The sequence below is a fragment of the Lynx rufus genome, unplaced genomic scaffold (genome assembly GCF_022079265.1).
Source record: "Lynx rufus isolate CCGP_SWC_20201006 ecotype Redwood Valley unplaced genomic scaffold, mLynRuf1.p SCAF_43, whole genome shotgun sequence".
NCBI lineage: Eukaryota > Metazoa > Chordata > Mammalia > Carnivora > Felidae > Lynx > Lynx rufus.
In genome coordinates, this window is record NW_025814860.1 from 1,919,892 (window position 1) to 1,945,295 (window position 25,404).

At 53.8% G+C, this 25,404-nt stretch overlaps 1 protein-coding gene across 4 annotated transcripts; it reads right to left on the bottom strand.

Annotated features, from left to right (window-relative positions):
* Positions 1-1,850: 1,850 nt before the first annotated feature.
* On the bottom strand, positions 1,851-24,835 carry FAM234A (family with sequence similarity 234 member A). 4 transcript variants are annotated; one of them, XM_047097952.1, is made up of 13 exons: positions 24,499-24,835; positions 18,645-18,744; positions 10,925-11,225; positions 7,612-7,728; positions 7,112-7,303; positions 5,980-6,110; positions 5,306-5,438; positions 4,909-5,038; positions 4,415-4,555; positions 4,010-4,085; positions 3,621-3,782; positions 3,042-3,144; positions 1,851-2,950 (listed from the first exon to the last, which is right to left on the bottom strand). In XM_047097952.1, the coding sequence occupies exons 3-13, from the start codon at positions 11,190-11,192 to the stop codon at positions 2,739-2,741; spliced, it is 1,665 nt and encodes a 554-aa protein (XP_046953908.1). In that variant the 5' UTR covers positions 11,193-11,225; positions 18,645-18,744; positions 24,499-24,835; the 3' UTR covers positions 1,851-2,738. The 4 variants fall into 4 exon arrangements, with proteins under 4 accessions (XP_046953908.1, XP_046953909.1, XP_046953907.1 ...); XM_047097953.1 differs by lacking the exon at positions 18,645-18,744 and adding an exon at positions 22,877-23,362; XM_047097951.1 differs by lacking the exon at positions 18,645-18,744 and having other exon boundaries at positions 24,495-24,835.
* Between the last annotated feature and the right edge of the window lie 569 nt (positions 24,836-25,404).

Genomic DNA, 25,404 nt, shown 5'->3' on the forward strand with positions numbered 1-25,404 from the left:
GAGGGTGCCGGTTAGGCGTGTCGGAGAGGCGTAGCCGGTGAGGCTGTGCGTGGGGCGTGTCCACGAGGCGTGTCCGTGAGGTAGGTCGGTGGGGCGTGTCCGTGGGGCGTGTCCGTGAGGTAGGTCGGTGGAGCGTGTCCGTGAGGCGTGTCGGTGGGGCGTGTACGTGGGGAGTGCACGGGGGGCGTGTCCGTGGGGCGTGTGCGTGAGGGTGCCGGTTAGGCGTGTCGGAGAGGCGTACCCGATGAGGCGTGTGCGTGGGGCGTGTCCACGAGGCGTGTCCGTGAGGCGTGTCCGTGGGGCGTGTCCGTGGGGCGTGTGCGTGAGGGTGCCGGTTAGGCGTGTCGGAGAGGCGTACCCGGTGAGGCTGTGCGTGGGGCGTGTCCACGAGGTGTGTCCGTGAGGTAGGTCGGTGGGGCGTATCCGTGAGGCGTGTCGGTGGGGCGTGCACGTGGGGCGTGTCCGTGAGGCGTGTCCGTGAGGTAGGTCGGTGGGGTGTGTCCGTGAGGCGTGTCGGTGGGGCGTGTGCATGGGGCGTGTCCACGAGGGTGTCGGTGAGGCGTGTCGGAGAGGCGTACTCGGTGAGGCTGTGCGTGGAGCGTGTCCGTGAGGCGTGTCGGTGGGGCGTGCACGTGGGGCGTGTCCGCGAGGCGTGTGGGTGGGGCGTGTCCGTGAGGCGTGTGGGTGGGGCGTGCTCGTGGGGCGTGTACGTGGGGAGTGCGCGTGGGGCGTGTGCGTGGGGCGTGTGCGTGAGGGTGCCGGTGAGACGTGTCGGAGAGGCGTACCCGGTGAGGCGTGTGCGTGGGGCGTGTCCGTGAGGCGTGTGGCGCGTGAGGTGTCTGCGAGACGGGCAGTGGCGGGGGCCGGGGGTGGGGGGGGGGAACGTCCAGGCGTCAAAGAGGTCGGCACGCAGGGTCCCACGTGGGGAGCAGAGGACTCAGGCGCAGACTCGGGGGTCTTCAGAGGAGTCGGTGGGGAACGGCGTCCGTGCTCTGGCAGGACAAGGATGGCCGAGTGCTCCAGTGGGGAGGGCGGGCCCTTGGTGCCGGTCAGCAACTCCTGGCCAGGCCCGAGTCCCAGGGAGCCTGGCGTGGGTCAGGGCCCCAGGGCGATCGGAGGCACAAGTCCGTGGAGCGAGATGCCCCCCAGTGCGGGCCTCTCCTGGAGCCCGCGCCTAACCCCGGCCCCGGGACCTGCGGGGATGGGGGATGGGGGGTGGGCGGGGGTCCCTCCCGCTCAGGCTCCTCCGGCACTGCTGCGGGCGGCCCCCAGCCCTGCACCACTCTCGGGGATTCTCGTCCGTGGACTTGCCACCACAACCCTGCGGGGCCTGAGGCTGTGCGGACTGGGCGGCTTCTCTCCGCAACGAGGGGCCTGCTCCGTGGCAGAGGGTGCCCCCCGCGTTGTCCCTCCCAGGCTCCTGTCTGTGCAGCTGGGAAACGGGGCTTTCCATACCTACGTGCACACAGGAGGTTCCCGCAGGATTCTCGGATAAGCGCCCTCACCTCGGTTCCAGAGCTGTGTCTCCCTGAAGCCCCCCCTGCCCAGGCTCCTGCTGCCTGCACAGCTGCCCTTGGAGTACACAGGGGTGCTCAGGGGACCCTGCCTGTCCTGCTGGGGGCAGATCCACGTCCACAGGCTGGGTTCCTGACTTGAACTGGAGAGACCAGGGAGGGGTCTTCAAACCTGAGCTGCACTTAGAGGCCAAGAAGCAAAGCTCCTCGTGCCCCCACTGCTGATCTGGACGGGAACCGGGCAGAGGGTCCCCCACCTCTTCCGTGATCCAGCAGCCTGACCAGCACCAAATCCCCTTCACCCCTTTGGAGCAGACACACATGAGGCGCATGCTCTCAGACAGTGCAAATCATTTATTCCGGCTTCTTCCGGTGGTACTCAGGGTCATCAGGGCACACTGAGCCCCACACAGCACCGCGGTAGGCCTGGGGCACAGCAAGGCACAGAGGTGAGTCCTGCATCAGGTGACACTGCTGGCCAAGGACTTCTGAGCACCAGGAGGAGGCCAGGCACTGGCCAGGGGTGTGGGGACCCCCGAGGGACAAGCAGCTCCAGTGTGTGTCGAGGGGGTACAGACTGACCCCAGTGTGGGCCTTACGGCCGGTTCCTCGCGACATTCACAGCACAGGGGTGAAAATGCCCCTCAGCGCATCCATGAGCAGCAGGCCAGCCTCAAGGCTCCAAGGCATCCCATTCCTCACGGGCCTGTCAAAGGGGCCCCCAGGGCAAGTGTCCACCAACCACACCAGAGTCTAGCCCCCCCTTTGCTCTGAGAAAGGCCAGAAGCTGGAATGGCCTCAGGGCCCGGCTGTTGCCCTGAGGCCACCGCAGGCCCCAGGGAGATGTGCAGACAGGGTGGGTGCAGATGGGACGAGGGAGGGGACTTCTGTAGGCTGGGGCTCTTCCCAAAGCCCCGGCCCCTCCAGCCAGGTGTGGACAAGTGAGAGTGGTGCTGTAGGGCCCAGCTGTGCCCAAGGCAGCCCAGAGAGGCCACGGTGAAGGCAGCCGGCCATGAGTAGGACCCCAGTGGGGCAGAGCGAGGACCTGCGGGGACGTGGTATGCGGCGCATGAGGGAGAGGCCTGGCCATCCCCTCACCCACGCACGTCCCTGGGCACGACGGAGACGAGAGGGGTCAGCGTGCAAACCGAGCGAAAGACCGATGTCCCACGGTGTTTAATCTCAGCAGCTGGAGCCTCTCGCACCTCGCTGGCCACCAGGTGTCTAGGCCTCGCTGCGGTACCGCAGGTGGGAGAACCGGTCCCGGACCGCCTGGTCACTGTCAGGCCCGCCCTCGGCCAGGCGAACCACCCTACTGCTCGGGACGAGGTCCCGCACCTTGTGCTTGGCTACAGAGACCACGCCAGGAGCGTCTTGGCGAGTGGGGCCCGTCAGGAGGACGTAGGCAGCGTGGCGGCTTGGCTCAAACAGGACCGCTACAGGAGACACAGCCGTCGCGGCAATCAGGACCAGCCAGAGGAGACCCGACAGGAGGCAGGCCCTCGGCCCACACGAGGCCGCGCTCACCTTGGAAGGCAACGATGTTGGCGGAGATGTTGGCCAGCTCCAGCAGGACGCCGGGCACAGTGGGGTGGAACATGTACAGGCTGTGCTGGGTGTCTCCGGGCTCCTAGAGCAAGAAACGGCAATGGAGCGTGAAGCCGATGAGGCCCGTGGCTGTCACCAGCGCCAGATCAGAGAAACTAAGCGTTCCTTGGCTCACTGCCGGGCCATGTTGTGCCTACCGTCACAGGACACCGTGACAGAGTGACCCTGCCCAGAGCTGTGTCCACAGGGTCCTCCACTCTGCACCCACCTTCCATTCCTTTTCTTCTGACCTGACCCTGATCCTTCTCAGGAATGCTCTGGTTGGAAATCTGCGCCTGCTCTCCTTGACGTACCCGGCCTCTTCCTCAATCCCCATCACCTGCTTGAGGCTGACGTCGGCCCTGGCCTCCTTTGTGGCCCACCCACCGTCCCATGGGTTCTATTTATGTGTGCACATGCAGTCACCCATTTAGCTCCCGGGTGCCTCAAGGCAGCACCCAAGCCTGGCCTCTTGTCTCTGGCCCTGGCATGGGCGTGTCCCCTCTGCGCCTGACCCACCTGTACTGTCTGGTTGGTGCCCATCAGCTCGTGGAGACCCCAGAAGAAGAAGGCTGAGCGGTGGTCTGCGGTTGGCAGGCTGGCGGACTGCGGGTCCCCGGGGAGGCCCGGGAGGGCCTGGTTCCACAGGACGGCCCCTGTGCTGAGGTCCAGGAGCAGGATCTAGGGTGGGAGGGGGACAGTGTAGAGGGTTGCAGGTGGGGCTTGCACAGGCCCACGGGCCCCAGCTAGGCCAGCCCCGGAGGAGCTACCCCCCGAGGGCCACCAAGGTATCTCGCTGAGGCCTCTCCTGTTCCGGCTAGGTCTTCAAGAGCGGCCCCGTGGGCTGTGCAGACTAACGTCCCTCAACTGTGAACAAAGGTGGGGCCTCGAAAGCAGGTGCAGCCAACCTGTCTGTCAATGCCGGTTCCATTTTCAACGACCACAGCCAAGGTGTCAGGTTTGTAGTAGCCAAGGATGGGTCTTCTGCAAGAAGACAGGGCAGGAGAGCTCGCACAGGACCTCTGTGAGGAAATACCTGGGAACTGGTATACCCCCCGGTCTTCCCCTTGGCCATACCTGCCCACACCAGGGCCAGCACGGAGGCTGAGGCCAGGGCTGAAACAACTGCACCGGCTCCTCCAGTGCAAGAGGGGTGACACGGTGTCACCAGGTGATGGGCAGGAGGCTTTGGGCAGAAGCACACAGGCATCCCCCCACCAACAGCAGGCCTCGTCCCAGGGCTGCCACCAAGGGACAGGCTGAGCGCGCCTGGCCTGCAATCGCTGCGCGGTTCCTGGAGAAAGACGCTGTACCTCAGGACCCGGGCTGCGCTGAAGATCCACCTGGGTGCCAGCTCCTGCCCGTCCAACAGCACACAGGCTTCTGAACTCACGAGGAGGAGGTCCTCACCCACCTTCCCTGGAACGGTCATCAGGTAGCGGATGGCTCCAGGGCTAAGGGAGGAGACAGCCAGAGGCATGCGGCTGGGACACAGAGGTAGGCAGGACCCACCCCCACGGGCTGCTTGCTGGGCTGAGTCTCTCCAGCTCCCGGCTCAGCCCACGCTCCCTGCTTCTCTGGTTTAAGAGGAGTCAAGACCCTGGCTGTGTACAGAGATGAGGGTGAGCCCACTGTCGGGGACCTACCTTCCCATTGGCCTTTTCTGAGATGCTGTAGGCCCGCTTCCTGAGTCTGAGCCCGGGGCAGCCCTGGAGCCCAGCACCAGGCAGGGCCTCGCCCCTTGGCCTGCTCGACGGCTCCAAGCACTGGGACGGGACCACCTGTGCCATCCGCCACCCAGACCAACCTGCGCCAAAGCAGCCCGTGGGTGGTGGCGTTGAGCATGCCCTCCCAGAGCGGGTCTCTCTTCAGTGGGCTCCCTCTCCCGGTCACCGTCTCATGGAGACCCTTCACAGAGCGACCACAGAGGGAGCTTGCTGTTGGAAACAGAAGTGCCTCGAGTTGCTGCTGGCAGGAAGGAGTCCCCTCACGAGCCCTGCTGCCGGGACACAGGTGTCCTCCTTGAGCCTTGGGTGCGGAGACCCTCTGGTTTCTGAGCCTGTCAGTGACCAACTCGTGTCTCTCCTGTAAGGGGAGGAGTTGATATGCCTCCCCACGGTCCCAACCCCACCCCCAATCTGCTTTCTCAGAGGGGCGTGGCTTCCGTGAGAGGGACAGTCCTGGAAACGGCAGGCACGACATACCGCAAGGGAAAAGGATGTAGTGAGCACCCATCCTGGTGACATGGAGGAGGGAGCCACTGGTCCCACCCACACCAAGGCTGCCTCGGTGGCCAATCTGGTGACCAGTGCTGCCTGAATAGATGTAGCCGCTAACCTGTAACACAGAGGAGAGGGGGGTAAAACCTTCCTGGGAGACGCTGGCGGCCCCACCCCCGAGGCTGCACTGGTCCAAATGGCTCTGCCATTCTTGGGAAGGCCCAGAAGCTGCCCAACAGGGACAGAGCCGCCCCAGCCTGCCAGTCGGCAGGTACCAAGAGCACAGGGCCCTGAGTGAGGCCCCTGACCAATGGTCAGACCCAAGTTCTGCCAAGAAGTGAAAGCGGACCGGGGCGCCTGGGTGGCTCAGTCGGTTAAGCGTCCGACTTCAGCTCAGGTCACGATCTCGCGGTCTGCGAGTTCGAGCCCCGCGTTGGGCTCTGGGCTGACGGCCCAGAGCCTGGAGCCTGCTTCCGATTCTGTGTCTCCCTCTCTCTCTGCTCCTCCCCCATTCATGCTCTGTCTCTCTCTCTGTCTCAAAAATAAATAAACGTTAAAAAAAAAAAATTAAAAAAAAAAAAGTGAAAGCGGACCAAGGGCAGAGAAGAGGCCTGATGGTGAGTGGGCCGCGGTGAGCCAGCTGGTGGGGGGAGCGGTACCTCCTTCTCCTCCTGGGTGAGAACCAGCAGGTCTGGAGCCCCGTCAGCATCGACGTCGGGCAGTCGGAATAAAGAGCTCAGGATGGAAGCGTTCCCTCCAAAGCTACTGGGGTGGCTCCACAGGGTCTCCCCTAAAACCAAACACGTCGCTTGAGCGCTGGCCTCCAAATCCCCTTCTGCCTCGTCCTGGCAGTCGCACAGCACCCACACGGAGAAATGGAAACGCCCGCCGGTGGGAAGCCAAAGGCAAGTGCAGCGTGCACACCACTGGCTGTCCAAGATGTGGTCACGCACCAGGGTGTCAGAAGCATTGTTTCTGGAACCAAAGAGCTCAGTCTTTCTTTGTTTTTCATCCACGTCTTCTCACGTTTGGTTCTAGAACATCTGAAGGCCAATCCTGACCCTCCCGCCTGGATGGACAGGGCTTGACCTCGACACTTCCCAAGCGCCTCAGGACCCCTGACTACCGCTGGGATCACAGGTGGACCCCTGGCCTCCATGAAGGCGCCTGTGCACAGGAGGCAGAGAAGGAAGGTGTGTGCTTATGGCTGGACCCACAGAAGCCCAGCTCTGACAGAACAGCTTCTTTCTTACCCAGGTACAATCTTGTCCACGCTCGCTCTTAAGACGAATTCCTCTGTTCTTAAAGTTTTCCAGGCTGCTCTTTGTTTTCCTCTATACCCTCAAAACCACAACTGGTAAGGGAGATGCTAATGCTCAGCACATCTAGTGTCAAGGCGCAGAATTCCAGAAGACCCCGGTGAGGGATGGGGCTAACCGCAGCCTGTTACATTAAGGCCCGGGTACAGACACCGTGCATCCAGAGCCCTGGGAGGCCAGGACCTCCCCTGTGGGCTCAACCCAGGCGCTGGCCTGGGTGCTGCGAAGGGCAGCCCCTCTGAGCTCCCCGTCTCTGCTGGCCTGGCAAGACCGAACCAGGAGGTGCCAAGACAGGGTGAAACGTGACGGCTACATCGGGGTAGCAGGGCGTGACTGCCAGGAGGCGGTGTCCCCACGGAGGCTCCCTCCCACTCCGGGAACCGTCCTCCCTGTCCCGCCCACTGGCCCCGAGAACACGGCTGAACGTCCTGAGGGCTGCCTGGTGTGGGACCTCCCGTGTGGAGCCGCCTACCTGTGAACACGTCCACGGCGACGAAGGAACTGGGTCTGCCCACGAGGATGCAGGCAGACGATGTCCTGCCGCCCTGTGGCTGTGGGACAGCACACTGCACAAGGGCGCCGTCCTGGGCTGCGGGCCTCTCCCAGAGCACGCTGCCATTGGCCCCTGACACAGCGGCCACAAAGGTGCAGGGGGAAGAAAAGCCTGGAGGGGAGAGACCCAACTCTGTGGGGCGCGACAGGCCCTCTTCCCCACACCCCACTCCCGGGCCCAGGCCGCTACCACTGGGCTCACGGGGACCCTAGTGCTGGCCCCATGGGGTCAGGAGCCGCACGGAGGCCAGGGTGCTGGGACCAGGGCTGCCCCCTTGTCTCCTCCTAGTCCTGCTGGGAAGTAAAGGGCAACGTGCCGGGTTACAGAAACGCCACCATCTGTTTTCCTCAAAGGTGGCAAAGGGGGGAGGATCCCTCCACCCACAGCAAGTTCCTCCTTTTTCAGATAAAAACAGTTACCTTCGTCAGCGCAGGACAGGTTGGAATTGTTGCTGCTGTTGGTATTTTTATACAGAAAGAGAACGTCTTGGATCCTGTCCCTGTTTATGTCTTCTGTAGCCAGAAAGTCATAGGTGACTGAGAAAGGAAACCACAGAGTATAGTCCTCAGGCCGTGCCCGGTGTAAAGGCCAGGCAAAATCTGACATGACTCACTTCTTTTTTTTTTTTAATTTTTCTTTTCTTTCCTAAGTCATCTCTACGCACAACATGGGCTGGGGCTTGAACTCACAACCCTAAGATCAAGAGTCGCACACTCTTCCAACTGAGCCAGCTGCACGCCCCTGGCTCAACCTACTTCTGGACTCCCTGAGGCTTGGCGCCAGTTAGCACCTGCCAGCATGAGGCCGCTGTAAGAGCAGTGGCTTCTTCCGAGCACACGTGTCCTTCACGAACACGACAGATGAAATGTCAGGCATCAGCAGGACGCTGGGGTGCACAAATGCGTCCTCTGAACACCTTTTATTCAGGAAGGAATCCCTCCCGACATCAGTCTGGGGTCCAGGAGTCCGCACCCCACTACTCATAAGGGTCTACGTCTTCCCTTCGTTCAAGGACTCAAATCAAACGCCAAAAGAATGAAGCTGGGCCCTTCTCCTACACCATATACAAAAATGAACTCCAAATGGATCAAAGACCTAAATTTAAGAGCTTCCTAGAAGAAAATATAGAGAAAAGTCTTCCTGACACTGGATTTGGTAATGATTTCTTGCATGTGACACCAAAGGCACAGGCAACAAAAGAAAAATTAGGCAAATTGGAGTTCATCAAAATTTAGAACTTCTGTGCATCAAAGGACACTGGCAAGAGTGTGAAAAGACAAGCCACAGAGTGGGAGAGAATATTTGCAAATCAGATATCTGATGAGGGACTGATACCCGGGAGAGAGAACTCCTGTCACTCCACAGCCCAGTGTAAAAACAGGCAAAGGACTCAGAGAGACATGTCGCCTAAGAAGAGAGAGAAATAGCCATGGCACCCGAAAGATGCTCAACATCAGTAGCAATTAGGGAAATTAAATCAAAACCATAAGGAGACACTACCTCATACTTTTACCCAAAATAACCGACAACAGGGACTCGATTCCCACACAGCCAAGTTCACTGCATTACTCACAGCAGCCACCAGGTGGAAACATGCCAAGTGTCCACCAAGAGAAGAAGGGATAAACCAGATGCAGTCCACACACAGTATATAAGATTCTCCCATAAAATGGAAGGAGATTCTGACACCTGTTACGACATGGACAAGCTCGAAGGGCATTAGACTCCGTGAAAGCAGCCAGAAACAAAAGGGAAAATACTGTATGTACAGAGTTTCTGTTGAGATGATTAGAACTTCTGGAAAGGGGCACCTGGGTGGCTCAGTTGGTTAAGTGTCTGACTTAGGCTCAGGTCATAATCTCAAGGTTTGTGATCATGCCAGCAATGTAGAACCTGCTTGGGATTCTCTCTCTCCCTTTCCCTCTTCCCCTCCCCTGCTCGCATGCGCGCGCTCTCTCTCTCTCTCTCTCTCTCAAGATAAATAAATAAACTTTAGGGGGAAAAGTGGACTAGAGACCTAAGTTGAAGAGCTAAAACTATAAAGTTTCTAAAAGAAAATACAGGAAAAAAAAATCTTCACGGCTTTAAATTAGGCAGAGTTCTTGGCACCAAAAGCATGATCCATAATAAAAAATATACACCTGACTACATCAAAATTTACATCTTTTGTGCTTTTTTGGAAGACACCTTCACAAAAGTGCAAAGACAAGCCACAGACTGGTTGCAAATATTTGCAGATCATGTATCTCATAAAAGACTTGCATCTACAATATATAAAGAACTTGTATAACTCAAAAATTAAAAAATCCTATCTTTTAAATGAGCAAAAGATTTGAATAGACGTATACCAGAGAAGATTCAAGAATGGCAGACACCCTGTGAAGAGATGCTCAGCATCGTTGGTCACGAGAGAAATTCAAATTAAAACCACGATGGGACACCACTTTATACCCTCTGCTGGAACCAGAAAGGCAGATAACAACGAGTATTATCAAGGACGTGGAGAATCTAGAATCCTCTCCAGCCCGATATAATTATACAACTCGACATTTACCAGGAAAGCTAAGCATGAACTTACCATCAGCGTCAACAGTTTCACCTCTAGCAACCTACCCAAGAGACATGAGAACACGTGTCCGTGCAAAGACTGTCCGTAAATGTTCACAGCAGCGTTAGCAAAGCCAAACGATGAACAACCCGATACCCACCAATGGGTGAACAGATGAACGATGCGGCCCACCCCCATGGAGGAGCCCTGCTCAGCACCAGAAAGAACAGGGGGACATGCCGTGAATAGGGGGACAGACTTGTCTCCGTGCGGGAGGCCAGGCTCCCAGATACAGGTCTAGTGGCTTTGTTCACGTGAAGTATCCAGAAAAGGCAAGTGTGTGGACACAGACAGCGAACAGTGGCCGCCTACGTTGGGGGAAGGGGAGTGGGGAGGACAAGAAATCTTGTCGGGATGACGGAAATCCGCTACAACTGGAATGTGCTGATAGGTGCACAGGTGCTCTGTGAATTGACTAAAAATCACTGAGGCCTATACTTAAAACAAGTGAATCTTTTGACATATAAATTATACCTCAACAAAAGCTGCAAAAATAAACACAGAGACAGACATTATTCCTCCTTCTCAAAATGAAGCATGAAACCTGAATAAAACGGGCTGTGGGGGTTAGACGAGAAACCCCCTCTTCCGCCCCCGGCCGCGGTCACGGAGCCTCGGCGGTGCCCACTCGTGTGCACACTGCAGGCGCCCCCACTGTGAGATGAGGCAGAGTGTCGAGTGGGGCCGACTCGATGGCTTTTCATAAAGGCCACGATTCCACACTGTGGATTTCATGAGAGACACCGAGTGTGCTGGATCCGGCTCAGCCGCCCGCAAGTTAGCCGGAGCGCTTCAGGAGACCGGGCTCCCAGATCTGCGGATTTCAGTTCACCACGGCCTCCCCTCTATCTGTGCTGCCCGGTGCTCTGTTTTATTAATTTTTAAAGATTCCAAAATGTAACCAAATGGGCGGCTTTCCTTGATTGACCCAACCCATCCTTCCTAAAACGAGAGCAGGCCACCACGCTGCCAGGGTCGTGCCCCACGTTTGCCGAGAGGCTGCTCTACAGGCCTTACGGTCCCAAGAAAAACCTGGACGCGGGACTGGCAGCCGCTTCGGGCTGATTCTTGCTTGCAGGCCACCCTGGACTTCAACGCTCCCCTCCGCCCACTCCCAGGCACACCTGCTGCGTTGTAGTAGACCCTCCATGTCCCCTGGGACGTGGGCCGGTCCGGACAGGGGATGATGAACGAGACCACGAACACCACAAAAAGGCAGACAAACAGTGAAAGAAAAAACGCCACTGTCCGGCAGCCGGAGAGGCCGGGCTGCCGAGGCAAGCCTTTCAGGTTGTCCTCCTTTGTCGTTTGGCTTCCCAGATTCTCCTGCAACCTCTTGTCTTCGTTCTTCAAGGGATGGATTTCAGCTTCTAAGTCCTTGCTGCCCATCATCGCGTGCACATCCCAGAGTGCCACTCCTGGTCACTGCGTCAACAAAACAGGGACAGTCAAAAGGTTGCCGCACCGGACGGCCGTCCGGGGCTCCGCTGCGTGTGGCCTCTCAGCCCGGTTGCAGCCGTGACTGCGGGCCACCGGCCCAAGAAACAGAAGCTCCACGAATGTTTAGGGTGTCACAAATGCCACCTAAGAAAATCTTTAATTGGCAGACCGGTTTTGTGGAGCCAGCGGGCCGGGAAAACTTTCACCCCTCACACTCGGCAAGCCCAGGGAGGGCAGGGCGGGGCCGGGGCCGAGGCTGACAATGATAAACCCATGTGTCACACATTAACAAGCCTGGCCAGCGCAGGTCTGGGCACGCCCGACCTGCCTCCCACCAGCCTGAGGTCCCGATGGAAATGGTGGGCCATGTGGGAAGGTTGGGGTAGCTTTAATTAAAAAAAAAAAAAAAAAGAGAGAGAGAGAGGGGTGCCTGGGTGGCTCAGTCCGTTGAGCATCTAACTCTTGATACCAGCTCAGGTCGTGATCTCGCAGTCATGAGATCGGGCCCGGCACCGGGCTCCGCGCTGAGCGCAGAGCCTGCTTGGGATTCTCCTTCTCCCCCTCTCTCCCGCTGCCCCTCCCACTCCCGCATTCTCTCCCTGAAAATAAATAAGTAAACATTAAAAAAGAAAAGAAAAGGAAGATGACAAGTGTCGGTGAGGATGTGGAGAACGTGGGACCCGGTGCAGCTACTGTGGAGAACAGTCTGACAGCTCCTCAGACGTCTACACAGAATTACCCTATGATGCAGCAATGCCACTTGTAGGTATACACCCGACAGAACCGAAAACAGACTCACATAAAAACTTGTAAACAAGTGTCCATGGCTTCGTTACTTGTAACAACCCTAATGTCCCTCAACAGATGGATGCAGCAAACGCGCAAAATCCACACAATGGAATAGTCTTCGGCGGTAAAAAGCAATCAGCACCGACGCCTGTTGCAACATGGATGAACCTTGGAAACATCGAGGCTCCGTGAGGTGCCCAGACTCCAGACTCGGCACGTGGTATGACTCCGTTTACGTGAAATTGTTCGCAACAGGCAAACCCATAATGGCAGAAAGGAGATGGCTGGGTACCAGGGCTGGGGACAGGCAAACAGGGGAAGACTGCTAGTGGGTGCAGGGTTTCCCACTGGGGTGATAAAAACGGTGGCCATGACTGCAAAACACTGTGAATGTGTTCCGTGTCACTAATGGTAAGTTCTAGGTGTTAAACGTTAAGTGTATTTTACCACAATTTAAAAAGGAAACCAAACGAATCCGTGTGCATTCTCCTCAGTGCAGAGACATGACTTTTAAGGTCTTGGAAGTCAGAAAAGGTGTGCCTGTCCAAGGTAATGAGTTGGACACAAGAGAATCAAACAATGACTCATGACCAAGGACCTCATTAAACGCAAGCAGCTGGCATGGGGTGGGGGAGTGGGGCAGGAGCGTCTGGAGGAGTAGCTAGGGAAAGAGCGGAAGCAGAACCTGAGATCAGGCCTGACCTTCGGGAAAGATCTAGATGCTGTGTCTGCAAGGGAAGGATAGTGGACGCATTTACAACACACATTCCTCTGGCAAAGGACAGAAAACCGAAAGAGAGATCAGAATGCTAAAATACTCCATTTTACAAGCTCTATCTGTGACGTTCTCTTACTTCAGAGCTTCAACACACAGGGCAGGAAGCTCAGGGTCTCTGAGCTGTAGCTGCCCTGATCTGTCAGAAGCAGGGTGTCCAGCAGGGCACAGTGGGAAGGCACCCCAAGACTATGTAAGAGCGAGGCCTCCATTCAGAGTGACACAACTACTCACACCCAGCCTACAGCCCTGGTTTCCCAGACCCACCTTGTGGGAGGAGCCTCTGGACAGCCATGGGCCCGTCTGCTGACCAGTCTGCCCAGGGAAACTGCTTTCCGGAGCCCAGGCGACTAAGGAGCGTGAAGCCGCTGGTGACATGCTCTGGCTGAGGGACGCAGGTCCTCCCTGGCCCTGGTTCTTGGCCTTGGTTCCACCTGAGAACCACTTTCACAATCCCGATGCCACGCCCCGACCACACCCCGAGTAAATCAATCTGGGCAGTGGCTCCAGGCAGGAGCTGTGGTTAAATGCTATGCAGGAGATCCCAGAGAGCAGCCAAGTGGAGCAGTACTGGCCACGAAGTCTGCCTTTCTCTGGCTCTGGTGACAATGAGATGTTGTCTCCTGTCTTCCGGCCCCTGAGGCAGAGGGAGACCCCACCTCCCACTGCCAGCCTGGAGGGAAAGCACAGCAAAGGGGGAAGGACTTCTCCCTTCAACCACGTTGCTGGGCGGTGTTTTCTGGGCGTTCTTTTCCTTGGAATTCTTGGTAAGCTTCAGTAGAGCAAATCCAGATGCAGACCCCAGCCTAGGAGGCTGGACTGCTCCTTCCCTGATCAGTCTCTGAATCCCTAAGCTGCAGGCGTCCCTAAGACTAACAACAGAGGACAGTGGCAAACAATGATTACAGACGTTGTTTGGGGTTTTAAGTCAGCAGTAAATACACACGATACGTCTCCGAAAGGTGCAGAAGTATAAAGCTCACTCCCTTCCGCGGCCCTCAGGCTTGAGGGGAAGCGTGCTACTGGTTTCTTACGGCTCCCTCCAGAAATATTCTGTGCACTGTCAGGCATAAAGTGTGTTTTTAAAATGTGACTGGAGCAGTTGGCCTGTTAGCTCGGTTGGTTAGAAGAGCCGAGTGATAAATCCGAAAATTATGTGGAAACTAAGCCCAGACTATTCCCTTGTTTCCCCTGCATGGTTTACGTTGCTAAATGAGACCAAATGGTGCATTCTCATGGCAAGAACAGAGGGAATATTGCCATTTTCTCAATGACCTGGCCTTTGATTGGGAGCCCAGCTGAAAGAACACACATTTCCCCCACACCACTGCCTGTTTCCGTGACAAGACTTAGAAGCAGAAAGGGAAAAAACCCTCCATATGGTCACCAGTAACAGGAGGTCGGGTGATGTGCCTCTTGTCGGCATCCACAACCTGGCCGTGCATCAGAGACGCGGGAACAGGAGCCCAGGGCTTCCAGAGGTGAGCTCCCCTCCCCAGAGGCTCAGCCGGGAGTAAACCATTACCGCTGTGGGCTAGGGAAGCAGCTGTAGGAGACATTTTTGTGGGAAGCATCATTTGAAATGACAGATGTTGGCGTCTAAAACTGAACCAGCCACTAAGACATGTGCAAGGGCACAAACTGATCTGAAACTGGGGTGCCTAGAGGGCTCCATAGGTTAAGCATCCAACTCCTGATTTCGGCTTGGGTCGTGATCTCACGTTTCATGAGTTCAAGCCCCACGTTGGGCCCTACACTGACAGCACAGAGCTTGCTTAGGATTCTCTCTCTCTGCCCCTCTCCAGCTCTGTCTACATAAAACAAACAAACAAACAAACAAACAGCAGCTTTCTCTGCTGTTGTTTTTAAAATGTAGCCATTTGACTATTTTGACTTTTTGTTTTTTTTAAAGTAATCTGTGTCTAACATGGGGCTCTAACTCACGACCCTGAGATCAAGAGTCACACACTCCACCAACTGAGCCAGCCAGGTGCCCTTAAAAACCTTTTTTTTTTTTTTAAGTTTATTTATTTATTTTGAGGGGTTGGGGAGGCGCAGAGAGCGAGAGGGAGAGAGAGAGAATTCCAAGCAGGCCCTACACTGTCAGTGCTGAGCTCAACACAGGGCTCGAACTCATGAAACCACGAGACGATGACGTGAGCTGACATCAAGAGTCAGATGCTTAACTGCCTGACCACGCAGGCGCCCCCTAACTTTTTAAACACGTGTATCTTTCAGCAAGTGCACTGATGGGTCTATTATTGGTGATACTGGCTCAATAACCTCTTGTGATTGATTATAAGTCATTGGACTGAGATAAGCACTGTAACAGTACATGTTGCTAGTTATGAAATCATCATAAAGAGAGGGGGCTTGTGGGTGGCTCAGTCAGAGTGTCCGATTCTTGACTTTGGCTCAGGTCATGATCCCAGGGTCGTGGGATTGAGCCCTGCACTGTGCTCCATGCTAAGCATGGAGCCTGCTTGGGATTCTCTCTTTCTCTCTCTCTCCTCTGCCCCTCTCTCTGCTCATGCTCTCACTCTCTCAAAACAAAACAAAACAAATCATAATCATAAAGAGAACATTCTGTCATGCTCCAGAACCTGTATGTACTTTGGGCCGTAAGAACTGACAGTTTTGGGGAACCTGGGTGGCTCAGTCAGGTAAGCGTCCGACTTTGGCTCAGGTCATGATCTCATGGCTCATGAGTTTGAGCCCCTTGTTGGGCTCTGTGCTGACAGCTTGGAGCCTGGAGCCTGCTTTGCGTTCTGTGTCTCCCTCTCTCTCTGCCCCTCCCCTGCTCATGCTTTGTCTCTCTGTCAAAAATAGATAAACATTAAAAAAATTAAACTGATAGTTTTCTAACTTTGTAAACTGCTATTTATGTGTGAAACAAAGCAGGAAAACATATTGAAAAGGGGTTATGTTTACATAGGACTTACATAATGTGTGATTTTTCTTAAATGTAAACATTTTTAGTGCATATCTATGGACATTAAGTAAAATAATAACACAATTCCAGTGTTGTGCATGTTGTCAATAACAAAAATAAAACCAATATGATAGTTTAAAAAAAGAGAAAGATTATCAGCACCAAAATAAAAGAATTAATTTCTTTCTTCTTGATTTAAGTCACGAGGAAGGGCACAGTCCAGCGGAGCGGCTGGACCTGGAGGTTCACGCCCTATCTGGGGCACCTTGGCCATATTACCTAGCCTCTGTGTCTGCAAGCTTCTTCCTTGCTCAAGAGATCTTAGCAAATTTAGATAGAAAGGCACTTTGTTGAAAAGAGATTGGACTGTACCCAGATTGATGGGAAGACTGGAGAACCACGTTCAGGACATGAGTGGGCATCCAGGGACACCAGGTGCCCAAGACCACAATGAGACCACGGCCATGGGAGCGGTCCAGCTGGGATAAGGTTCCCTGGCCCCCGGACACTGCATGGCCCCTCACCGTGGGCTCCTTCCAAGACAGGCTGGGCACCCCTCAAACCATCGGCTCTGCACGTCTCAGGCTGGGCTTTCCAGCATCGCAGGTGCCCTTCCCCTCCCCCATGCCTTCGCCCGGGGCCCCACAGAGGCCTGGAGATGGCAGCAGGCACACACAGCACAAAGTCCTACAGGAAAAGAGAACAAACCCTATCTGGTATCCGGAAGGAAAAAACTTCTTTCAAATGTGGAGAAGTAACACAAAAATGTTACATGTGGGCTACCTAGTCCTAGGCTGAGCCACCTCATTGCCTGACGACATTGTTACACTGTGAGCAACACCAAGGCCTCACCTTGAGCAAAGGGTTACAAGGGTCATGTTTATACTGGGATCAATAATAAACAGTCCTGAAAAGTGAGATTTAAATTCTGCCTTGTGACGTCTTTGAAAACTCAAAAGGCTTCGTATGGGACGGGTGTCGGTAGGGCTGGGGCCAATGCAGAGGAAACACGAGCAGCTATGAATGGAGGGTTCAAGTGCAGGGTGACGGGACCACCTGGCTGGAATGTCCCGGGACATTCCAACCCCAATCCTTTATGCCTCGAGGCTGAACCGGCTCCAGCTGCTATCTCTGTAAGAGCAAGCAGTCGCTGAATGTTCCTGTATCAACCGCCGGCTCCCTTGGATTACTCTGAACAATTTCTTTCTTCTTCTTTTTTTAATCACTAATAGAGTTCCAAGACTCTGTCCCAGTGAAATTAAAGATACTTTATAACAAGAGCACCTGGCTGGCTCAGTGGGTTAAGTGTCCGACTGTTGAATTCGGCTCGGGTCATGATCTCATGGTTCGTGAGATAGAGCCCCATGTCGGGCTCTGTGCTGATAGTGCTGAGTCAGCTTGGGATTCTCTTTCTCTCTCTCCCGGCACCCCTCTACTCCCTCTCTGCCCCTCCCCCGGTTGCAGACACACACATTCTCTCTCTCTACATAGATAAACTTAAAAAAAAAAAACTTCATTAACAAATAAAAGACACTGTGATCCTTCTCTGAAGGTTTCCATTCTTTGAGAGAAAACTAAGTAGGGACCACATACCCAACCCAATAATGTGAGTTTATTTACCTAAAAACAGCTGAGGTGGACAGATGGAGAGAGGATAACCCCACTATCGACTCTTTCAGGAAATGACAGTAAATTACATCCAGCAGCTCTTCGCCTCGAGAACCCTGGAGCTGAGCTGGGGTCTCTAGGGCACAGCACAGGCACAGCCGCCTCGTGCAGAAATTGGCTGACTACCAAGGGATGGGGGAGCAGGTATGGAGCAGGGGTCTGGGAGTCTTCTGTCCTGATGGGTCAGTTCTATATGTGGATTGTCCTGCTGGCTGCACAAATACCTACTGGTGATAAAAATTCGCACAGACACACATACAAATGAGTGCATGTAAAAACTGGTGAGGTGGGAGGGAGGGAGGTCTGCACCCTAGCTAAGTGCTTTGTGCCAAGGTCAATTTCCTGCTTTTGATAACTGTTCAGTTATGTAAGACCTTTGGAGGGCATGAGGAGGACTCTGCATGATTTTTGTAACATTTTGTGCGTCTATAATTAGTTCAAAACAAACAGTTAAAAAAAGAAAGCCTTTGGCAAGAGGGCGGGGGTCAGAGCATCATACACGCCAAGAGGAAGAACCAGCTTCCCCACGGGCGGCCGTGGTGACGCCTCTAAGCTCCCTTACGCGGAGCTCTTTTGTTCTAACGCCAGGGACGTCTCTGTGCTTTGTTTGGTTTGGTTTTGGTGGAATGTCAACAGCAGTGGAGTTCTGCGGTGCCTCTGATCCAACAGCGGAATCTCTGACCTGCCACAGTTCTCTATTTCAAGACAATGCCCTAAAAAAACAAAAACAAAAACAAAAACAAAACAAAATAATGCCCAGCTTTCTGAAAACCACCGCAAGCAACCCTCTCCCTTCCCACAGTGGCAAAGGAAGATGCGTGTAGTTCTTCAGCCTAACTCGCTTACAGAGGTTCCCCCAAACACGCAGAGCACAAAGCAAATGCCGGAGTTCATAAGGGTCATGAAAGCCCAACAACATAGTGACAATGTGACAAAGGACGCGAGTTTTCGCTGCTGAGTATCCTGCATCCTCTACCCAGCACACGAAGGCTTGCTTCAGAAAGGGGGTGTGGAAAAGAAAAGAAAGAAAGAGTGTGTGCACTCTGGAAGATTAAAATCAGGCATAAGCCAATAGCCAAAAGGTTTCTCAATCCCAGTGTAATCCTGACATGACGTATGGGTGGGCTCCCAGAGTGAGTACTTTGCACTTTCCTATGACTTCTGTACACTTCTCAGTCTTTCTTGTGCAGAAGGAGGAAACTTTCAAAGGAAAGAACAGTGTTTCTCGATGCAGTCTTACCCCAACCGGACGCCCCGCCTGGTTTTCAGCCTCGTCTTACTGCATACCTGCACCCTTCCCTGACACAGACGTGCCTTCAGCCCTCCGCCACCTGGAGAACCTGCAGGGCGAACAGAGATCTGGTGGAGGATCCGGGAATACGATACAAGATTCTTCTCTGCTGGAAGCAGAGAAGCTTCCGGACTCCTCAGAGCGTGTACTCACTCTGGCCTGCCTTTAGGAGCAGACTCAGCAGAGAAGTCTCAAAGCACCGACAGGCAGTGCCGGGCGGGGTCTGCGTGTCACCTGTGGAGTGCCGAGGACAACGCTGGAGCCGAGGGGCCCACTTAGAAGGACAAACCTCCTCCCTCCCAGCTCGGAGTCTGGGGCACTGTGGGACACCTGGTCACGACCTAAGTAGGAGAAGTGGCTCAAAGCGCCACCCTGATCTGAACAGACTGAAAAATAAAGCGCCCAAGATTTCTCCCCAAACTATGTATGTCTATGAACTCCAGGTTTTTTTCCCTTTTTCAAAATGCAACATCTGTTGTTAAATTCCGCATAAAGACAGAATAAGAGGGGTGCCTGGGTGGTCAGTCATTTGAGTGTCCAACTCTTGATTTCGGCTCAGGTCATGATCTCACGGTTTGTGAGTTTGAGCCCAGTGTTGGGCTATGTGCTGACAGCATGGAGCCTGCTTGGGATTCTCTCTCTCTCCCTCTCTCTCTCTGTAAAATATACATTAAAAAGCCTGCTAAAGAAAAAGAGGGAATAAGAGAAACTCATTTTGCCTCTAATACCACAATGAAGCACCTGCAAACCACACACATGGAGCAAAGCACACAAAGTGTGTTTATCAGTTTCCCATTTGCTAGCACAGACTGATGGGTTTTAAATAACCACACCCACTTAGCAGAGGCCTCTGCCAAGTCCCACCTGGGGTCAAAATGTTCATCTATATGCTAGTGAAATTAAATGTGAGAAGCAGAAGGGAAGTCCTTGGGGACTGTTAACATACGTTAGCACCGATTCAATAAATTCAAAAGGAAAACATTCCATGTTTGTGTGCGTATGTGTGAGAGAGAGAAATGAAATGAACACTTTCCAGCTACCAAAATGGAATTAAGATCCTTTTATCTAAAATAAAAGCTGTTGGGCACCTGGGTGGCTCAGTCGGTTAAGCGTCCGACTTCGGCTCAGGTCATGATCTCACGGTTCGTGGATTCAAGCCCCGCGTCGGAGGCTCTGTGCTGACAGCTCAGAGCCTGGAGCCTGCTTCGGAGTCTGTCTCCCTCTCTCTCTTCCCCTCCCCTGTTCACACTTTGTCTCTCTCTTTCAAAAATAAATAAACATTAAAAACACAAGAAGAGATCTGCATCTTTATCTCATTTGCATCCAATATTCTTTTCTGCTACTTCTAACAAGTTGGTGATCCTGAGGACAGAAAACAGAAAATGACTCACAGTATTTTTGAGACGGTCATTGACTGGAATTTTCTCCCATAAATTCTGAGTTATCCATGGTAACTACAATCCTACTTTTTAATTTAATTTCAAGTAAAAAGCAAAGCAACGAAGAGAAATGTGAGAGATAAAAAAGAAAATGTATCAATATGAGACACATCAAGGAAGAAGGTACTCTAGGACAGCCTGGAGTGACATGAACATGTCTGGTTTCTCCCACACATCACTCTCGTGGCTCCAGGGAGCCACTGTGGGTGTGTCTGTTCAAGGCCACCGTGGCCGCCACCCCTGTCCTCCACCTGAACACGGGCTTTCCATCCAGGTGGAAACTCTGATCACAGGGAAGAATGAAGTCAAACAACAGTTCAGGCAGATCATCAACATTTCAAGGGGGCAGGAAAACTACAGTATTTGCAGAAAAGGCGCCTCCTTATCCTGCAAAGGCTCTTTCTCTAGGAACAGTTTGCTGAGTCAGAGAGAAAAGAAAACTTAAATTAGAAAAGTCTCACCCTAATTGTCTTTTTAATGGACAAAGAAAGCATTAAAATTCCAGCAAGGGCTTGGGCGCCTGGGTGGCTCCGTAGGTTAAGCGCCCAACTCTTGATTTCTGCTTCAGGTCTAAAAGGTAGTTTGTGCACTTAAAAAAATCGTTTTAAACTAAGTAAAATTTTTGTTTAGTTTTAACTGCATGTCTTAAAGTCATAACTTTGGTTTTATAGGAGAATTTTGAGAATAACTTGGTACTACAGTTTTGTCTCTGCGAGGGAATAAGGAAGAGTGAGGGCCACTTCCATTTGCCCATAACTTAGCACAGCCAAACGCATGCCACCCATCACTCAGAAGAGTATCTCCTTCTGCCGTTACTCAGCCTCACTAGGGTGACAGTTTTACAAAGGGGACATTATTTTAATCAAGGGCATCTGCAAACTTAAATAAATAAAACAAGGGGCGCCTGGGTGGCGCAGTCGGTTGGGTGTCCGACTTCAGCCAGGTCACGATCTCGCGGTCCGTGAGTTCGAGCCCCGCGTCGGGCTCTGGGCTGATGGCTCAGAGCCTGGAGCCTGTTTCCGATTCTGTGTCTCCCTCTCTCTCTGACCCTCTGACCCTGTGACCCTCCCCCGTTCATGCTCTGTCTCTCTCTGTCCCAAAAATAAATAAACGTTGAAAAAAAAAAATTAAAAAAAAAATAAATAAATAAATAAATAAATAAAACAAGAGGAAGAAAATGTCCTGGCACATTAAACAGAGAGAAAGAGAGAGACAGAAATGCATTTCAGAGAGCAGAGGAGAGGCTTCGAGGGAACAGATAAGTTTTTGTTCTGTTTTTTTTTTTTTTTTTTTAATTTGAGAGAGAAAGAGAGCAAGAATGAGCCCCCATGTGGGAGAGGAGCAGAGAGAGAGGGAGAGAGAGATTCCTAAGCAGGCTCCACACTGTCAGTGCCGAGCCCAATGAGGGGCTTGATCCCATGACCCTGGGATCATGACCCGAGTCGAAATTAAGAGTCGGATGCTCAACTGACTGAGCCACCCAGGCAGCTCAGATGAGCTTTTTATTTATTTTTTTTTTAAATTTTTTTTTTCAATGTTTATTTATTTTTGGGACAGAGAGAGACAGAGCATGAACGGGGGAGGGGCAGAGAGAGAGGGAGACACAGAATCGGAAACAGGCTCCAGGCTCTGAGCCATCAGCCCAGAGCCTGACGCGGGGCTCGAACTCACGGAACGCGAGATCGTGACCTGGCTGAAGTCGGACGCTTAACCGACTGCGCCACCCAGGCGCCCCTCAGATGAGCTTTTTAAATGAAGAAAACATGGAGGGAAAACTTGGGGAAAAGCTCTGATTGTAGATTGACTTTACCATCTAGCCTCACCAGTCACAGAAACTGAAAGGATCTGTAAAATGGATGGCTTAAAAGAAACTGAAAGATCACCCACCACCGTATCACTGGGATGTTTTGCTCTTAAAGTCTGGGTGGGGGGGCGCCTGGGTGGCGCAGTCGGTTAAGCGTCCGACTTCAGCCAGGTCACGATCTCACGGTCCGTGAGTTCGAGCCCCGCGTCAGGCTCTGGGCTGATGGCTCGGAGCCTGGAGCCTGTTTCCGATTCTGTGTCTCCCTCTCTCTCTGCCCCTCCCCCGTTCATGCTCTGTCTCTCTCTGTCCCAAAAGTAAATAAACGTTGAAAAAAAAAAAATTAAAAAAAAAAAAGTCTGGGTGGGAGTACAGTACATTCATGTCTTTCTGCTAGGGCCCTCTTGCCCTAATTCATGCTCCATTAGATTATCTTAAATTTTTTTTTTCTTTTTAATGTTTATTTCTGAGAGAGAGAGCCACAGAGTGCAAGCAGGGAGGGGCAGAGAGAGAGGGAGACACAGAATCCGAAGCGGGCTCCAGGCTCCGAGCTGTCAGCACAGAGCCCGATGTGGGGCTCGAACTCACAGACCGCGAGATCATGACCTGAGCCAAATTCCGACACTTAACCGACTGAGCCACCCAAGCACCCTCCGTTAGCTTATCTTAAAGGTAAGAATCATACAGAACAATATTCTGTATCTCGTCACATATTCACTGCGCCTTTGTGCTGTCTGGCTTGTGAACTGCCTTTGCCCTCTTGGCTTGTGCTGTGACTTGACCAGGAAGGGTTACTGATTGTCAACACTTCCCACGCACTGGTCCTCCTGCCTGGGAAGCCCTGTCTCTCCAAGCCCCAGCTAGACCAGCGTCTAGCCTTAGGAAGTTCTATGTGAGCACCGCTGATCCGGGTTAGCCGCCTTCCACCCCAGAGCACTCACGATGCCCCCAGGGCAGACGGAGAACCTTCTAGGGCCGGAAGGCTCTGTGGCACTCGCCGCCGTACAAACACACGGTAGACGCAGCAAAGGTCAGTTAGATGGGATGGGAGCTCTCTGTGGGCCCCGTCCCTGGGCCAGAAGAGGCGGTAATGCAGCACGACTGTCTTCTGTATTTCAGGGACCATCTCTGCAGAGGCTTCAGGGGCTGTGATCGCTAACCAACTCTATAGCAAGTGTCCGTAAAGCTGCTTGTTAGACACACCAGTCGTTTACGAACGTCCTTCCCATTAGGGAGCCTGTGTCATGGCCAAGAGTGGGCCAAATATTCTGGCAGCAGTTCAGCATGAGGCATTTGAGAGGCACCCACAATATCCAGCCAGGCAGCATGGAATGTTTGGCCGAGCCGCAGAAGCCAGACAATGACAGCTACAGTGTTCTGTTGTTTACAGATGAACAAGCATTTCCTCTCTTCAGCAAGTAAGCGATCTGAAAACCCAGAACAGGCCCTCACTCATCTCATAAGGAGAACAAATCTTAAGGTCACAGTTCCTGGATAAAGGCAAATGTATCACAGCATAGGCGGTCAGCGCGCACAAGCCTCCACACACAGGTCCCTTCCTTCACAACCGCACAGATCTTTAAAGTGATTCAGCACAGTTCACAGTGCCTCCTAAGCATAAGTTAAGGGTGAACACCTCTCTGCATTTCGGACAAGTAACTATTACACAAAATAATTTTTATAGTTTGTCCGGAAAATAGCACGGAGCAGCCTTCTTCCCGAACTCTAAGGCGGATTTTATTTCCTTTGACTGCCACACCAGGCAGGACAAGCATTCTAATCAGTGCAAAAAAGGACCAGAGAACGGGTAAAACACACAAACATCCACTCGATAGTCGGGGCATTTCCATTTCATCCTTCTCTGCTCTGTGTTTTGTCTTTAGCATGCTCTATATTTCGCTTATTATCTGTATCCTTCCGTAGAAATGGAGCTCGTTGAGGGCAGGAATTCTGTTTTGTTGAGGGCTACACCCTCAGCACCTAGAACAATGCCGGGCACCCAACAGGCACTCAGTATTTGTTAATAGAAGCTGCTCTAACTGCATGCTCCCCGTGAGATCCTTCCAATGAAGGAAGTGGGGCAATCCGGTGGTGGCGTGGAAAAGACATTGCCAGCCAGTGCGTGGAGGTGAGCGCATAACACAAGCTCCTTAGCTGAAATCACACGGTTTCTAACAGCACCCGAAAGTGATTGCAATGACCTATTCTGATACCTGATCAGTGTGCTCAAGGTCAGACTGTCACCGCCAGTCGGTTCACAGGGCAGCAAGGAACTCTTTCAGAGCCGCAGTGCCCTTTTCCGTTTCAAACTGTGCTTTGCTTCTTCTGTTCAGTAAGACAGACTGGGTCTGGGTGAGTGATCTCCCCCATACAAGGGTAGATGTCAGCTGAGCTTTGGGTTTCTTCGCCGGTCTAACAGGCAGGTCCTGATGAGAGGACCTAGGGGATTTCTGACTCTGGTGAGAGAATTCTCACGCCCATTCTGTTTTCGTATTTTTAATTATATTCAGGCAACCGATGCAGCACCCTCAGTAACGCAAACAGTAAAGGCTGGCTTACTTACTGTGCCGCCAACGTGGGACGGGCAGTTTCTTACTGGGAGCAAATCTTGTCTTTGGGAAAACTGGGGCTTGAGCTGACGGCCACTGAAGCCCGGGCTGCGGGAGTCGGACCTGCTGACCCGCTGCGGGGAGGACTGGAGGGCTGATTGGCTCCGGCGGCAGCCTTTCCACCTACACCGCTGCACGAACACGCGTGGGCCCGATGCTGAGAGAGGCGGGCCACAAGAGTGGGCAGGGTCCCTCTGGGCTGCAGTCTCTCGGGGCCCGATCGCCGAGGCGGAGAGGTGCGATCGCGAGCGAAGAGGCGGGGCCCCGCGCGAGCCCCACCGCGCGCACGCGCGAGGAGGACGAGGCCGCGCTCACTCACCTGCTGGCGCACTCCTCAGTCCCGCCCCCGGACGTCACTTCCGGCCAGCCGGAGCGGAGGCGGAAGCGCGCCGGCCGGCTTCCGACCCTGCGGCGGGCCGCTGTGGAGGAGCAACGGGTCATGGCCGCGGCCCGGCCGAGTCGAGTGGGCCTGCGGCCGCGCGTGGAGCCGGCTCGCGTGGGGGTCGGGCGCCGCGGCCGCGCGGGCCTCGTGGGTCCCTGGCTTTGAGGTGGGAGCTCCCGTGGCTTTATTCTGCCTCGTCGGGTTTGAGTATCTGTGCACACGTTCTGCTGGCCACGACGTTTCCCCTGCAGCGCCTGCTCTTGCCGTTGCTGCACTTTTTGTGCGGCTTCCTCTGTGGTTTCGTTGCGCTGGGTTTAGGGTAAGAAGCCTCCGCCCTTGATGCGCGTGGTGAATGTCGCCGTTGGCGTCTTGGTGTTTATGGTGCCTTTGGTGGCCACAAGTTTCTATTTTAATATAGAAAAATGTGTCAATCTTTTATGATTAGTGCTTTTTGTGCCTTGTTTAAGGAACCTTTCCC

Bases quoted from the DNA above. Each gene is read 5' to 3' on its own strand.
- FAM234A (XM_047097952.1), bottom strand. From the start codon at position 11,192: ATGATGGGCAGCAAGGACTTAGAAGCTGAAATCCATCCCTTGAAGAAC. The intron at 5,439-5,979 runs GTACCGCTCCCC...TCTGTGTTACAG, and splicing joins TCACCCAGGAGGAGAAGGAG to GTTAGCGGCTACATCTATTC. The intron at 5,039-5,305 runs GTATGTCGTGCC...TGTTTCCAACAG, and splicing joins CTACATCCTTTTCCCTTGCG to CAAGCTCCCTCTGTGGTCGC.